We start from the raw sequence: 17,506 nt of genomic DNA on the forward strand, positions 1-17,506 counted from the left end.
GCTGGGAAACCCCTTGGTAAATTTCTAGCATCCTGTAAAACCCTAGTCAAAGGTCAAGGGAACTCTGCTCTAAGTTAGGGTAATTCTAGTATGACACCTGTCACACTGTGCCATATTCCTGGCAGAATGAAGCTCTCTGGAGATGGAGTAGCTGGTGATCATTTACATATGTTCAGAAACCATGGATGGCTTGTTGCCTGTCACATAACAGGTGTCAAATAAATGGAATTTTACTGCCCTTTTGGCTCACCATGTCAGCTACTTAACATCACGAATAGAATTTAAAACAGCAAAACTAGTGCCTTTCCTGAAATGTTATGCTGAAGGCATGGCTCTGATAAGAAGGCAACCAGAGCTAAGACTCCTGGAATTATAGCAATCACAGCTGCAGCTAATGCTCTGGGAGCTGACCAAACCCCATCTCAGTGGTCTGCAACTTTGGTTGCTACTCTCACTCAGTGTGGCCCTTCCTGGAGGAAGAAAACAGGCTCACTTTATAATGTCAATTGGTAGAGAACTTTCTTTGGTGTGCACGCCAAGCAAGGACAACTCAGTGAGGCTGCTGATCTAATGACCCCACAAGCCTATCCGATCCACTGTTTCAGAACAAGTAGCCAAGGAAGGGCCCAAGCTGTCCACTTAACTGAATCCTTGGCCAACTGCTGTTTTACTACACTTAACTCCAGGACAGGTTTCTCACAGGGAAAAGAGCATGAACTTTGGAGACATGGTTCTAAGTTCAAATTGTTGTTCGGCCATTTCCAGTATTTCAGAGCATTACTCAAATTCTGAGTCTCAGGTTTCTCGATTTATGAAATGGGAATAACACCATACTTCACAGAGTTGTGAGGACAGAAGGAAATAAATTATGTAAAGTACCTGGCCTGGGTCTGGCACACAGTAGGTGCTCAATACCCGTTAGTTTCTTTCCTCTTCTGCCCTGGAAGAAATGATAGGGAAACTTACTAAGTGAGACTTGCCCAAACCAAATTTATTACTCGCAGCACAGGACAGAGGACTAAACAATGACCTTCAAGGCATCTCTGAACCCCATGCTCTACAACATGGCCCTCATTTCCTAATAAAGATCTTCGGTGTCTGCAGTTCCTCTGGCCCTTTTTTCCTGCCTTAGTTTCCCCACACCCTTTTTCAGAATAAAAATAGCTACTTCTTTCATCCTAAGAGGGGTGGGGATCAAAAGGGAACCAAGAGCTTTAGCCAGACGATAAGGAGACGGATGGTTTATGATACTGCAACATGTTCCTCATGCTACTCAGCTAATGGCTACCTAACGTGCCGTATGAGGATGATAGAAAGGCGCAACTCAGAACCTTCTAGTACACAAGCTTGCCTTTCCCTAGTTCTTACCTGCCCATGAAGAACCATTATATACTCCTTTCCACAGCTACATAATGCACTGCCTTTCCCTTTTGTTCTAAAGACTCAACTTGGGTATGAAATCATCCAAGTACATAGTCAGAATGAACTGGGCTTCATTCTGGACTACCCTAAGCTCTTTCACATTTCTCTAGAATAGAGGTGGTCTCTCGTCTTAAACAAGCAAACACACAAAACAAAAAACAGGGCTCTCAGAAATTCTGCCTCGAGTGCCGGAATTACATTCATGCACCACCATGCATGGCCTTACCTCACATATCTTAATTTTTTAACCCTGTTATCTCAACAATACCACGGGATTTCCAAGGACATTTGCACTGTTCCAGAATCATGTATTCCAGACATTCAGCAGAGGCACATAGCAGGCTAATATACAACAGAAGACTAGCAGTTGAATATTATTAATGAACCAACAACCTTAGACGTGGAGGAAGGCAGGGTTGGCTGGTTTGTGTGAGTGTGTACATGTAGGAATGTTTTGCCTGCATGTGCACCACCTTCATGTCTGGTGCCCACGGAAGCCAAAAGAAGGTGTTGGATTCCTTGGAACTGGTGTTGCAGTTATGAGTTACCATGTGGGTGCTGGGAATTGAACCCAGATCTCTAAAAGAGCAGCAAGTGTTCTTAACCCCAGAGCCAATTTTCTCACCTGTTTTAGTTTTTTAAAATGATGTTAGGGATCAAACCCAAGTCCTTAAACCTTAGGCAAGTTTTCTACCATTGAGCTATATCCTCAAGCCTTCAGCCCCTTAAAAAAGCAAAACACCCACCCCCCCACATACACACACAATGCTAGGCTTCCCCAGTTTAGCAGCTCCCAGACCCAGCCACACTCAGAATCTCCTAGAACAATCCAAAAGTGGATCCTGGGTGGGCTCCTGCCCTAGCAGGTCTGGGATAGGGTTGAACAAAGAACAAAGGATCTGGCCATTAGTTTGCCTACGGTGAGGGCGACACGGACTAAAGAGAGCAATCACTTCCTCACACAGCATCACAGAGGGCTCATGACGTCAAGTCTGCCTTCCTACTTCACATCATCCATTGACTCCTCAATGCCCACACCACTTGCAGTGGAACATCAGCTTGACTCATGACTGTTCTCCAAGTGAGTCCAGGCAGGGCTTGCCTCCCTTGTAGACCAGTGGTTCTCAACCTCTGGGTTTCAACCCCTTTTGGTGGTGGTGGTGGTGGGGGCGACGACCCTTTTCATAGGGTCGAATATCAGGTATCCTGCATATCAGATATTTACATTATGATTTATGACCAGCAAAATTACAGTTATGAAGTAGCAACAAAAATAATTTTATGGAGCCGGGCGTTGGTGACGCACGCCTTTAATCCCAGCATTCGGGAGGCAGAGGCAGGCAGATCTCTGTGAGTTCCAGGCCAGCCTGGACTGCAGAGCGAGTGCCAGGACAGGCTCCAAAGCTACACAGAGAAACCCTGTCTTGAAAAACCAAAAAAAAAAAAAAAAATTATGGTTGGGGCGTCACTTCAACATGAGGAACTGAACCAAAGGGCAGCAGCATCAGGAAGGTTGAGAACCACTGCTGTAGAGGCTACTTGCTTTCTCCACCTTACTTTCTGGAAATAGTCAACCATTAAGACTGGGTTCTGAAGAGCTTCTGTCTCAGCTTTCCCTGGGTCACCATGTTTTGGGCATCCCAAGCAGCAAGCACCTACAAAAATAGTTACAATTGTTCAAGTGCTTGACAGGTAGGAATTGTTGGTCCCCTAACATTAGCCTGATAAGCTTGGATTTACTGTCATTTTATAAAGGGGCAAACAAACCAAGAGGGCTGAAACTCTTCTAAAGGCCACTTAAGAGGATGCAGGATTTAAACCTTTATTCAAAGGCAGCCAACACTGTGCCTTCTTCTGGAACTATTGCATTTACTATACACATGTCCTGAACAGTATTAGCTCCTCGAAGACAGGAACCAGGTTTCATTCACTTCTGATCTTCAGTTAGTCCACAGGCTGGCATTGTGGGGTCACTTAGCGTTGGCAGAGTAAGTGACTGCTAGGCAAGAGGACTACTGGGTATGGCAGTATATGTGCCATAGCTGGCCTAAAAGAGTACCGGTGAGTCAGGCATTGTGAGGTACACAATAGTCATGCACTGAGCAATAAAGATCATGCATAATACATAGCCTGATGTGATTTAATTAAAATGGTCCCTGCTCTAACAAATCCTAGATACAGTAAGTGACGGTGTTATATCAGACATTAAGCTAATAACACTCTGAGAACAGTTTGAGGAAATTAATTTTTTTAACTGAGTGGACAAGTCTTTATTGTCAGAGGTCACTGGCATTTCTGCACTGAGAGTCTTCTCTGGCTTACAGAGAACTGGGTAGCAGGGTTGCCCGCTCCTATCATCTCCTCCCCATGGCATGAAAGCGGAGCAGGCCTGAGCCAGCAGGGAGGGTCTTGGAGGAGAGGAACTACCTTGGCCTTCTGTGTACCTCAAACAAAGGCCCTGGTTACAGAGATCATTTGGAAGCTTGCTAAGTGAAGTAAACATAACGAAATGGTCTGAATAGAGGTACTGACTGATCACCTCGGCCAGTCCCTCGAGGGAACAGATTTTCTCTGAGCAGTGGAGAATCAGGTCTCTGGAGACCCTCTGCACTAAACTGGTCTGTCCCGGGGGATGCTGTAGAGGGAAAAGGCAGGGTGATCTCACTGCCGGTTTCCTCAGCAAGCCTCTTGGGTGCTCACTGCACACAGGTTATCAGCTGAGTGGTGTGAGACTGAAAGCAGCTGGCAGAAAGAGTGTAGGGCTGGCCTTGGCCACTCAGCACGGCCCCTGCCACCCACAAGACACTGCGTACAAGGCTGCTTCCCACTCCCTTGTTGATGAGACTCAAAAGGGACAGACAGCAGCTCTGAGACACAAAGCAGGAGGAAAAGGAGGGCATTGAACTCAAGTCAGCAAACTAGCTCTCTCTGCTGCCTGGGACTGCTTTTTAGTGACCCGCCTCTACCTTACTACCATCCTTTGCTAATAAGGCAGCAACCTGTTTAAGCTCCATCTTCAAGTAAAGGACGGTTGGGCAAGTTGGGTGAATAGACCAGATTTAGTGGGCTAGAACAAGTGAAAGGACTTTGGGGGTCCCAAATAATCTTAAGGCCTTGTATGTAAACGTGTACACGTTATGAAAATGCATAAACAGGTATGGGAAGAACCAAGAGGCGGGAACACAGGCTACCTAAGGGAAGCACACGCCACTCAGACACTAGAGATGACTCAGGGAGAGACTTTACGGTTTTAAGAGGCACAAATGCAAGTATGAAAAATCTTTTCCCTATTGCTGTTGAAATGCACTATGTAGCCTAGGCTGGCCTATCTTAGACTAGCTTTGATTCAAAGCCATCCTCCTATCTCAGCCTCCCAAGTGCTCCAATTATAGGCACAAATCACCACACCTTGTCACACATTTCCTTCGGAATAGCAGCTTACATTAAGATTAAAAACAAAATTAAAACAGTATATGAGTTTGGGACCTTAGAATAAGTCTATGGACTGGAAGTGGTCTCACTTGTCACCCGTGAACTTGGTTCAGCAGTGACATTAACACTGAATGTCCCCTCCCTTATCCACTCTACATCCAGACAGAACTGTATGGGGTTAGGAACCAAGATCTGTAAGAAAGGCCTAACAATGAACAAAGAAGCAATGACCATCTCTACCCTGACACCAGGTACTTCGGACCAGGGCACAAGAGGCTGTTTCCTGACTCTCATCTCTACCCCCAGCAGAAAGCAGGGCAGAATCACAGCAGGGTTTGCTGATGCTCCCGTTCCCTTGAGTAACTGAGAGTGAATTCTTATTTGATTGGATCTTTGCCCTATATCTCTAAGTGGGAATTATTTGTGTAAATACTTAGTTGCTGTGGGTTTGTTTCTCCGTTTGAAAAACGTGGAAATTGTAATTACACCTCTAGATTGTTTACTAATATCTGTTAATCACTAGGAACAAGGATCTGATAGTGATTGACAAGATTCTTGCATTTTAGAACTTCTATAGAAAGGCAGACAAAGAACTGTATCAGTGGTTAAGCATCATATTAGTTCTAGATGCTGAGGAGAAACACAGGAGAGGTGGAAAGGTTCCAAGTAAGCCATGCCAATCACCTGGCATGAATAAAGGAATGAATTATTAGGTCAAGAAGTAGATTAGATGAGAATCTATTAAAAAAAAAAAACTGATCAGAAGAGTTTATGAAGGCTATAATTTTGGGGAAAATCTGTATTTCAATAAAACTGAATGTTAAGATATCACCCCAACTTTCTGGCCTCTCTATGTGACAGGTACCCTAAAGTATTGTATGTCTGATGGGAGAGGAAGAAGACAACAGACATCTCCATGGCTCTCTCTTCTAGATAACAACACTCTTGGTGGTGGTGGGGGGGGGGTCAAATATATTAGAAAGGGAAGCAACCTTTGGCTGAAAGCTAGACCCAGCAGGAGGAGAATACCCTCTTAGTCTCATTTGAAATTTCTCATAGCCTAGGCTACAAGGCACGATGATGGCCAGGCTTCTGACATTCAAGAAGTTGTGACATCTTCATTAATTAACAATCTTCTCACCGTGATACAAGACACAAAGGAGAGAGACCAGCATCAAAACTGGGTTACGGTAAGTACAGGTTCTGGGCTAATTAGTTCTCTTTCGTATTCATCCAGTTAGTTCTACTCCGTAAAGGCAAAGCCTGGGATAGGTAAGGAGGATCACAAAAAATGGTATTCTCTGAGTTCCTTGTGTTTACAGTTTAGGGCTTGGGACAGACACATCAACAAGTTTCATCACAGAAGGAGTGGTGCCACCAGAGGGAAGCAAAGAGGGTTGTGGGCAGAGAGGGCACTTGGTGTAACTGGGAGGTCAGGGAAAGCTTTCCGGGAATGGTACCCCAAATGGCAACCCCACTCACATGCACAACTCCAGAGATTCTACTAGAAGGCTGTCAAGAGCCATGCCTTCAGGCTGCACCAGCCTCCCAGAGTCCCCTGCTGCCCGATGCAGTGTCTGCAGAGCCAAACGCATCTTCCGCCACGCCTCATCCTCATCCGGGCGCTGCATCCGACCCTCCAAGACTCCTGCAGGGGCCTGCCTTCCTTGGCAGGCTCAGCCAAAAAACCAACTCAAAACTCTTTTGTCAGAGCAAGCTTAGGGCAAGCCACCCAGCCCCGGGTGCCACAACCCTCCCTGAGCAACTGTGGCCCACGCCACCCCGGCCTCTCCTGTTCTCTCTTTTGCTCAAAAGAAAGTGACCTTCCAGGTGGCAAGCTGGAAGCCTTCGAGAATCCTCCCGTATACTCTTACTCCCACAGGATTCACCAACTAGAGGGCTGGCGGGGGTCGGGGCGGGGAGTAGGGGCCGCCTTATGGGACAGGAGGTTTCCTCCTCAGTGGAGTTGTTCTAACAGTCTTGGGGCAGCCTGCCTGTTTGCTCCAACTGCTCTGCTGGGTGGGGAAAGGAGGGAGGTCCCAGAAGGCAGATGCAGAGGTACAGCTGTTGAGGGCAGTGGCTGCAGACGGTGCTGGGAAAGGAATGGAGCTGCTGGGGGCGGGGCGGGGCGGGGCGGGGGCGCACAGAGGCGCAGCCTGGAGGTTCCAGCGCCCCGAGAGGAGCTTTCCTGGGGGGCGGGGGAGTCAGGTGCTTCCAAAGGGAAGCGGGGGTGGGGGGGCAGAGAACTAAGCTGTGGTCTCAGGACCTAAGCCAGCCCCGGGGACCCGAATGCCCAGAACGTTTGGCTCCGGAGTCGGGGTGGCACCGGTAGCTTCACAAGGGTCGCCAGGGGGCTGGCTGAGCCCCGGCTTCCGAGAGGGGTGCAGCCTGCACTCCCGGCAAGGGGGGTGAAGACTCTGCTCCGCGCTGGGGATCGGGCCCCAGCCCGACAGCATGTCCGTGCCCGCCCGCCGCCCGCCCGCTCGCCCCGCGCCCGCGCCCGCCCCGCGCCGGGGAGGTGGAAGCAGCCGAGCAGTCGCAGTCGTCTTGCTCGTTCCTACCTGAGGGCCTGCAGCCAGTTTGGGCTCGTCCTCCTCCCTGGGGCTGTCGCGATCCGGCTCCGCGGGCGCCTCCGGGGGCCCTGCGCCCGCGCCCGCTTCCAGGCTCGGCGGCGGCTGCGGCTCGGGCGCCTGGGGCTTCTGCAGCCCCGCGGCCCGCGCCCGTTCCGCCGGCCCGCGCCGCCGCTCGGCCTGCTCCGCCTCCGCGTCATGCTGCCTCTCGCGCCGCTCGCCGCTCGCCTGCGCCGCCGCGCCGCCGCCGCCGCGCCGCTCCCTCACAGGGACAACAGCGGCGCACCGGCACCCCCCCCCCCGCTGCCAACAGGTCAGAGGGCACGCTGAGTCCGCGCCGCCGCACTCGCCTCCGAAACCGCCGGCGCCATGTTTGACAAGGGCACCGCCCCGCGTTCCGTGGGAGAGCAGCCCAGAGGCGAGATCCTACCCTAAGCGTGCGTGCCTGCCCAAGGCCACGACCTGCCGGAGAGACACGTGTGGCGCCGAGATAGCGAGCTTAACGGTCCCTTAAACGAAGAGTGAATTAACTGATCCGTGCTGCGATACTTTCCCATTCATCGCCTGGCTCCCCCCACAGCGCTTGGGGACAGGTACGAATTATTCCCGCTTTGCAACGGACAAGCACGCAGGAGAAAACGCAAGGTTGCTAGATGTCGTCCAGCCACAGCCGAAGGGCTCGTGGTCAGCCTGGGGTGAGAGGCACCGAGGGTACCTGCGTCTTCACCTGTGCTGCTCTGTGATCGGAACTGCAGGGCCCAGACCTAGGTCATTGGGAGTCCCTGGAAGACCGGGGTGACAAGGGGTGCCAAGGGTGAAATGATTAGGGCACATACAAAGGCAGTGTGAGCAAGACTTTAAGGGCACACAAAGGAGAATTTGAAATGTGTAACAGTTAAACATTCAATTGTTAAAATGTCATCTCCACGCATCTTTGTGTGGGAGAAAAATACAGACACATGGAACCAACTTTTTTTTAAAGTTTCCAGTGCTGTCTGTCTCATGCCTTGGCCAGTGGAGCTTTGAAACTTTCTGGTAGTTGGATATGGAATTTACGTTGGTGTCATCAACCAGGACTGAATCTGGAACTTTAACTACCAAGAAGTAAATAAAGATTTGAAAATTACATTTTAATTATCTTATTTTATAGTTTCAATCCTGCGTGTGAGTGCCTGTGTGCCTGCCTGCGTGCATGTGTGTCTTTGCGACGCTGGGTATATGTGAAGATCAGAGGACAACTTTTGAAAATCATTACTTTCTTCCACCATGTGGATCTTAGCACTATAGGGCTTGGTGGCAAGTGTTTAGAGGCAAGTACTTTTATCCACTGAGCTATCTCACCTAACCTATTTCTGGTTTGTTTTTGTTTTTGTTTTGTTTTGTTTGAAACAGTGTCTCATTAAGTAGCTGCCTTGGCGGGGAATTCACTTTGTAGACCTTCAACTTGCACCAATCCTCCAGCTTCTGCTTCCCAAGTATGTTGATTACACTTGGGTGCTACCATGGACAGGTATTAATGTCACTATCAGATAATTACAAGATTCATGTTGGTGATTGCTGTCCATAGAACCATTACGTCTTTAGTGTGGCCAAGATAAAGTGGCCTTTAAAAAAATAATGACAGAACCACCAGTAGTAGGAAAAAGGGGAGAGGACGTTCAGTATAACCCTGTCTCACAAAAACTAAGGGAAGGGGACAAAGTTCAATTGCAGATTACTTGCCTTTCATGCAGGAAGCCCTGAGTTCAGTTCTTTGGATAGCAGAGGGAAGTTACCTAGCATTCTGATCATTTTGTTCTGAAGAAGACTCCAGTGTCATGCACTGAAACAGATTTGCTGTGGAATATTCCTTTAGACTGTGTGAATATATGTCACTGTGATTGGTTTAATGGACAAGCTGCCTAGCCAATAGCTGGACAGGATAAAATAAGGCAGGAAGGAGAAGGGCCAAGGGGTGAGGAGTCCCCAGCCAGACACAGAGGGAGCAGGAGATGAACGTGCCATGCTAATAAAGGCACTACCATGTGGCCTCAAACTCACAGAGATCCACCTGTGGCTGCCTCCTGAGTGCTGGGATTGAAGGCAAGCACTACCACCACCCAGCTTTCCAACATGTGTTAAATGTCCTGATCCAGATGCTGTAGAGATGGCACAGTGGTTTGGGGCACTTGCAGCTCTGCAGAGAACCCAGTTTAAGTTCCCAGCACCTACATGGAGGCTCACTCCAGTCCCATGGGTTCCAGAGCCTCCTGCAGCCTCTGTTGGTACCAGGAACTCTTGTGGTGAGGGCCATTATGTTGATTTGCAAATTTGATTACATTTGGTGATCATACCTTGAGTCTGTTCTGTACTACAGCTTTGAATGCTTGGGACCAAATTGAAGAATCAGGGAAGAGGATTGAACCACTTATTAAAATTATAAAAAGGTCCAAAAAAACCCTTCACTGATTTTTTTTATAAAGATTGACTTTAGCTGTAAATAGAATGCTATCAGATCCAGAAGTTAGAAAAATATTAATTGAGTCTTTGACTTTTGAAAATGCTAATTGAAAATTCAAAAGAGTGATTAGGCATTTAAAGACAAGATCAGCACCCATAGATGAATGGATTAGAAATGCAGCTGAAATAGGATCTCACATATATGATGATACTTGATTAGAAGTGATTTCTAAGGATTTTAAGAAAAATCTGCTGGTTAATGTTTTAATTGTGTGGTAAACCAGGCCATCTGAAAAGGGATGGTAGGCAATGTTTCTTCCAGAGGTAATCCAAACAGAAGGCCACAGACATCTGGCATATGAAGATGGTGTGGTAAAGGCCAACATTGACTAACAAATGCAGATCAACAAGGGGCAGACAAGGTGACCCATGGAAGCAGAATGTTGTATATATAATAAATAAATACAATCTTTAAAAAAAAAAAAAACAAAGACTATACAATAACACACTGGATCCAGACTCCTCGTGTATATTTTTCACCTTTGTGTGGCTTTTTCTTCATACATCACCACCTGATGCTTTGAACACTTTATTGTAATTTTTCTTTGCTTTCTTGAGACAGGGTTTCTGAGTGTAACAACTACTTTATTATTTTTAAACTTTTTTTTCTATGACTTTCTATATCCTATCTCTTTTCTTTTTTTAAGCCTATGTTCATTTTTAAACCTATTGTAACCTTCTTAGAGAGTTTTTATATCCGTGTCTGCTTCACTGTGTGTGTGTAACCTTTTCTGCCTGGGTAAGCAAAACTGCGTAAGTTTTAGCCTCATGGCAGGGGTACCAGCAGGAGCCACATTTATCACCCCAGCTATGACAAGTTATTTTGTTCCACACTGCTGTAGGCATTTCTACTTAGTCTACTTAGTCCCAGCAGCAGGACCTTTTAAAAGAGCCATACCTCTGTTCACCACTAGCATCAAGCCTACCTGAGCTACATAATACAGGAAGCTCATCTTCCTTCTCTCTCAGAGCCTCCTAGAGACTCCACCTTCCTTCTCAGCATTTTTTTCTTCCAGTCTAGCTCTTCAGCCTAACCCCTTTTTGCCTAGCTATTGGCCAGTTAGCTCTTTATGAAACCAATGAGCAACTGTCTCAAAATTAAATTTTCTCCCAGTGTTGGTGGCTCACACCTTTAATCCCAGCACTCGGGAGGCAGAGGCAGGCGGATCTCTGTGAGTTCGAGGCCAGCCTGGTCTCCAGATCGAGTGCCAGGACAGGCTCCAAAGCTACAGAGAAACCCTGTCTCAAAAAAAAAAAAAAATTAAAAAATTTTCTGTGTTTGGATATCTTCCTTGCATGTGTGTATATGTACCATGTGCACATCTGGTGACAGAAGATATCAGAAAAGGCCACAGGACGCCCTGGAACTGGAGTTACACTTGTATTGTGAATCATCATTGAATCTTGGGTCCTCTGTAAGAGCAACAAGTGCTTTTTTTTTTTTTTTCTTCTGTGCAGGGTTTCTCTGTGTAACAGTCCTGGCTGTCCTAGAACTCACTCTGTAGACCAGGCTGGCCTCAAACTCACAGCGTTCCACCTGCCTCTGCTTCCCAAGTGCTGTTATTTAAAGTGTACACCACCACCACCCAGCAGTAACAAAAGGCATTCTAACAAATGCTTTTCATTTGATCAAATATAACTTGCAAAAAGGAAACTCCCCAATGTTAGGGTTGGGGAAGGGTTTTGTTTTTGTCTTTCAAGAAAAATGAAGGCATCCAACTAAAGAATTTGAAAACCACTGGACAAATGAGACATTTGAAAAAAAAGGTTGAATCATCCAGAGGAAATGTCCCAAGAAAAAAGTAAATTGGCCTATTGGTATATCACATTTACAACAGGATAAAATTTCATAAATCTTCCCAAATATTTGTTTCTGCTGTTCTCTACAGACACATAAGGCAAATAGTCTTTTTGTAGTCCCAGTTCAATGAAAGATTAAAAGAGACTTTGGAATGGGGGCGTGGCTCTCTCCTTCTCTAAACCCAAGCATGCTTGTTATTGCCGATAATCTCATAATTCTTCAGTTTTATTTTGACTCTTTAACCCTTTTCTTAAGGTATAAATATCTCAAATTTATAAAATTAATATATATTTTTAAACTTCTTGTCACGATATTAATGTTCATACAGAGTACTGATTCTGGAAAAAGGTGTTAACTTGCTTCCTGTACATGATTCAAGGTAACTAGGGAACCTCTATCGGGTAACTGGGGAAACCTCTATCGGGTAACTAGGGAACTCTCTATCGGGTAACTAGGGAACCTCTATCGGGTAACTAGGGAACCCTCTGTCGGGTAACTAGGGAACCCTCTGTCGGGTAACTAGGGAACCCTCTGTCGGGTAACCAGGGAACCCTCTGTCGGGTAACTAGGGGAACCTCTGTCGGGTAACTGGGGAAACCTCTGTCGGGTAACTGGGGAAACCTCTGTCGGGTAACCAGGGGTTAAGCTTTGGTACTCGGGATGTACATAACAAATTAGGGTTCTTTCACCTCTTTGAGATCTGCTGCATATGATATTTAAAATGTTTAATTTCACTGCAGTGAACCATGACCATTGCTAACAGTGACGTTTTATAAGTCTCCAAAAAATGAGGATGGGGTCCCAGGACAACGATTCCACCTGTATTGTTGTAATGCCACTAAGCTGACAAACACCATCCACAGATTGCCTTTGGACCACAAACTGCTCAGGATCATTTCAAGGTGGCTAGTAGCTCACGGGCTTCTCTAGCCAGGACTTGAGGTATGCCCTGCAGTTTCCATCACACAGACACTGGACAACAAATAATATACCTAGCTCTCCCAGGTTTTTTCATGGTCCCTGTAAAATGCCATCATCCCCAGCCAACAGGAAGTAATTTTAAGAACATGATACCCTGTAACGATAACTCTGCCAGCCAGCAGCCTGAGTTCTCCCGCTATGTTATGGCTCATGTCCCGCGCTACCGTCTCGCCAGCAAAAACAACGCGGCACACTCCTCAGGATCCTTCTGCAGTAAAGCTTTAATGCGTCTTGAGAGGGAGAGCATAAGCTTACAGGGCGGAGACTCCAAACACCCAAAAACCCCTCCTTATATAGGCTGGCAACCGCAGCCTCAGAAGTGTTACTTTCTGACTGAAGCTCGTCGGACCATATGACGTCACGGGAGGGGCGGAGACCAAGGGCTGGAAAGTTACAAAGTTACCTAGTGAGCATGCGCACTAGCTTGTAATGGCTCCTTACAGGCTCCCAAATAACACACAGAGATTAATATTATTTACAATGCTGCTGGCCAATGACTAGGATTTCTTATTTGCTAGCTCTGTCCTAAGTATCAACCATAGTCATTAATCTATATATTTTATAAAGACTTATCAAGGACGCCGAGCTTATGTGTCCTGTCTTTCCGGGGATCACATGGCGGACTCTTTACTACATTTCCCAGAATCCTCCTTCTCTCCTAGGCCAGCCTAACTTCCTTCTCCTATTGGCCAACAGTGCTTTATTTATCAACCAGTGAGACAAACATATACACAGAAGGACTTCCCCCATCAACACCCACATTCCCAAGAGGTGGGGTGGGTGGGTTTTGGTCATTCAGTGGGATATGGACATTTGTCATTGTTTAGGGTGTTTGGTTACAAGTTGTAATTGATAATGATCAGGATAAAAGCTGAACAAAGGAGATTAGATTCAGGGATCTTGTTCTGAAAAGAAAAAGGGGGGAATATAGAAATGACAGGCTAAAAGAGTACATTATTGAATATTTTTAAGCCAATAAAGCAACTATTAGTCTTCATTTTAGTTTATTTTATTTTGAGACAGGGTTTCTCTGTGGCTTTGGAGGCTGTCCTGTAACTAGCTCTTGTATACCAGGCTGGTCTCAAACTCACAGAGATCTGTCTACTTCTGCCTCCCAAGTGCTGGCATAAAAGGCGTGCACCACCACTGCCCTGCTCTATTAGTCTTTTTTTTTTTAAAGATTTTATTTATTTATTTATTATGTATACAGTCTTCTGCCTGCAGGCCAGCAGAGGGCAGCAGATCTCATTTCAGATGGTTGTGAGCCACCATGGGGTTGCTGGGAATTGAACTCAGGACCTCTGGAAGAGCAGTTGGTGTTCTTAACCGCTGAGCCATCTCTCCAGCCCTCTATTAGTCTTTAATACTTTACCTTGGTATGGGTTTTTGTGTATTGATAAAAATTGTAGGTTATTTTTGTTATACCGTATATATGTTTCTACTCTTGCTTAAGATATTTTATATACTGATGCAAATTTAAGGTTATTTTTGTTAGAACATACTGTAGTTACATTTCTACATTAAGTTATTGTACCTATGCAGCTCATTTAACAATGTAATGTAAATTTCTAGTCCTTGAAAATTATTATTACAAACTGTTAAGTTTAATAAAGAAATACAGGTTAGGGCATTTGTCTAAAGAGAAACAGAGCTCACACAAAGGTGATCCTAGCACTTGGAGTGACACACTTTTCATTCCGGCACTAGGGAGGTGGAGACAGGAGGCCTATGGCTGGGTGGAGAGAGGGATATAAGGAAGTAGAGACCAGGATCTCGGTGAGTCTGAGGAGCAGTGCAGTCTGAGCAGTCTGAGGACAGGATCGCCTCTTTGGTCTGACCATTGATAGAGGTGAGAACTCTGTAGTGGCTGGCCACTCTGCTTCTCTGGTCTTCAGCATTAGCTCCAATACCTGACTCTTGAGTTTTTATTATTAAGAACAATTAGAATTCATGCTATACCTTCTTTGTGGCAATGTTAGCCATTGGGCAAGTAACTGCTCTTGCCTCGACTGCTGACAATGTGCTGTCCAAAATGGACAAGCAGGACACAAAAGAAAGTGACTGCCAAATTTTGTCAAGACAAGGTAAGACAGTCCTTCAAAAATCCTGCTTCACAGAAATGTCTGTGCTGGGGCCTGGCTCGTATCAGTCCCATGCTACAGAGGCCATCTATTCCAGACTGATGTCTTTGGGGCTGCGATCAGAGCCAGCCGAATGGCCCCGGGTCCATCCCTGAGTCGGCAAATGCTGGTTCGGGAAACTCCTAGCTACCCAACCGGCATAAAGACAAGACACAGACATGAGGAGGGCTCTCAGCCCATGCTGGAATCTGGAGTCTCCAGTATATTCAACCATCCTCTTAAATAGCTTTCCAACAGTGGGGACATTACAGAGGAACGCTGGCAGCCAGCTGTTTCTGTCATTTCTTAGTTTTGTAAGTTGTTTGCTCTGCACTTCCTATTTGCTCAGGTAATATATCCTTTTCAGGTCTCTGATAGAAGTAAACACTAGGTAGTTACTGTTTTCCTTGATAAAAAATTCAGAAAAAAGCTGGGCGTGGTTAGCGCACGCCTTTAATTTCAGCACTTGGGCCCGTAATTATCACCTGTATATATTTTTATAGTTTTGTAATTATTGTATATAGTTTTACTATGTTAGTTAAAACCTGATGGGAGAAGTCCTTCTATGTGTGTTTGTCTTATTAGTTGATAAATAAAGCACTGTTGGCCAATAGCGAAGCAAGATAGGCAGGACTAGGAGTCGAGGAGGATTCTGGGAAATGTAGTAAAGAGGAGAGTCGCCATGTGATCCCGGGAAGAGAGGATGCATGCCACTGGTGTCCTCAATAAGATAAGTCTTTATAAAATACATAGGTTAATGGTTATGATTAAGACAGAGCTAGCAATTAAGGAATCCTAGTCATTGGCCAGAGGCGTTGTAAATAATATAAGACTACATGTGTTATTTGGGGGCCCTAACGTGGCAGGGGAACTCAGGCAGCTGGCAGAAAGAGTTATTGTTACAAAAACCTTCCCTTTTTATTTAGACAAAAACGGGGAAATGTGTGATATTTTGATTGTGTTCTGACAAATAAAGCTTGCTTGGAGTCAGAGGGTGGAGCTAGCCATTAACTGACCACAGAGGTTTGGACGACTGTACACAGCGAGGAGACAGGAAGTAATAAGGTGGAGTTGAGAGAGGATCTTGGCCCTTTTTGGACTGAGGAATGGAAGACGTAGTAAGCAACTGGCAGCTGTTCCCTTTTTTCTGCTGTGTCAGGTTCTTACCCCAATATTTATCTTCAGATTTTTTATTCACAAAAATTAGATTAATGCTTCATTGATTCACTCATCAGTGACCTGCATTCTGTTGGGCTAATCTCCTGAAGCTCAGCTGCCACCTCCTGTTCCTCTGACATGGCCACTGGCATTTATTGACTGTTGCACAAAGTTGTTTTTTGAGTAAACAAGTTCCTCATATGCGCTGATCTAATCTATATGCCTTCTGAAGGAAAATGTCACACCACTGCCACTTTAGTCTTCACTGTGTACTGTTGTAATACCCAATAACCCAAGAGCTTCAGGTGTGACCGGAGTTTCTTGTGATCAAAGTCATGCAAAGGCTGTAAACACCCTTAGAAACACAACTCTATAAATCACAGAAAACAGTCAGCTGTTTCCACCAAAATCTCTTTAAGGTTAAGGCACGTCTAGAAAACAGCTATTGTGTTGTAATGTTTACCCTTGACACAGCAACTCTGCTAGATTCCCACAGCACTTAGTTACTTTTACATCTCTGTGACCAAATTCCTAACAAAGCAACTTAATGGAAGAGAAGCTTATTTTGGGATGACAATGCCATAGAATTGGTCCATCAGGAAAGGGAAGCAGGACAACTGGGGCATCTCTAATCAAAGAGGCAGGAGTGTGAGGAAGCCAGGAAGTACAAAACTTGGGCTGTGACCAAAAGCAAGGACCATAAGCATTGCTTATGTAGACAGGCCTTGCCCTGTTTCTGTTTGCAGCTGCTGGTTCTCATGGATTATAAAGTAAATTGTTTGAGGCCCACAATTTGTACAAGTGCTTCGTCTGGGAGATCTCCAGTGGCATTGTGGACCTAGGTCTCTTGCCCTCCTGCACCCCAGAGGCCTGAAGGAAGATCAGATCTAGCATTTCTGTGGCTTTTCCCCATCCGTCTTCCTATGGTGTCCTCTGGACCTCCTGCTCCACGGAATCTCTCTGCACTATCAGCCTGTTTAATAAATTTTCAAGTCACTCTTCTACGAGCTACAATGTGGGACCCTCTTCTTGCCTTGTGGGCTTCCCTGCTTCCCTTATCTCCATCGATCTCAGGCCTAGAGAGGGATATGTATCCTTCATGGGCTCTACAAGCATGGAGAGATTAACTCAATCCCAGCACTCGGGAGGCAGAGGCATATAGATCTCTATGAGTTCAAGACCAGCCTTGTCTACATACCAAGTTCCAGACCAGCCAGGGTACACAGTAGGACTTTATTTCAAAAAGAAAGGATGCTGAAATTCTACAAAATATATAAAATATTGGTGAGCAATAAACATAAGACATACAGAAACAAGTAACAAAAACGCTAGCTATAAATCTTGTTGACAATTAAATGCAAGTGGTATAAACTCTACAATTAAAAGGTAGAGATTGGCAGGATGGCTTTTTAGAGACATGATTTAATTATATATTGTCGATTAAGAGGTTCATTTTTCATACAAAGACATGAATAAAAAAATACTAATGGTGGCTGGACAGATTGCTCAGGAGTTAAGAGCAC

The 17,506-nt window shown here is 45.7% G+C and overlaps 1 protein-coding gene across 8 annotated transcripts in view; it reads right to left on the bottom strand.

Moving 5' to 3' along the window:
* Positions 1–7,545, bottom strand: part of Fam193b (family with sequence similarity 193 member B) — a 33,147-nt gene extending 25,602 nt beyond the window's left edge. The window contains exons 1-3 of one of the 8 annotated variants that reach the window (XM_035442995.1): positions 6,337–6,473; positions 2,980–3,077; positions 880–940 (exon numbers count right to left, since the gene is read on the bottom strand). Coding sequence is in view for 3 of the 8 variants with exons in the window: in XM_035442999.1 (XP_035298890.1) it covers positions 6,337–6,485 (149 nt within the window). In the remaining 5 variants the exon portion in view is untranslated. Of the gene's footprint in view, positions 1–879; positions 941–2,979; positions 3,078–6,336; positions 6,947–7,415 lie in introns of those variants that run through there. The other 7 variants (XM_035442999.1, XM_035443000.1, XM_035442996.1 and 4 more) reach the window with 7 other exon arrangements.
* Positions 7,546–17,506: the final 9,961 nt, after the last annotated feature.

The sequence above is a fragment of the Cricetulus griseus genome, chromosome 3, assembly GCF_003668045.3.
Source record: "Cricetulus griseus strain 17A/GY chromosome 3, alternate assembly CriGri-PICRH-1.0, whole genome shotgun sequence".
NCBI lineage: Eukaryota > Metazoa > Chordata > Mammalia > Rodentia > Cricetidae > Cricetulus > Cricetulus griseus.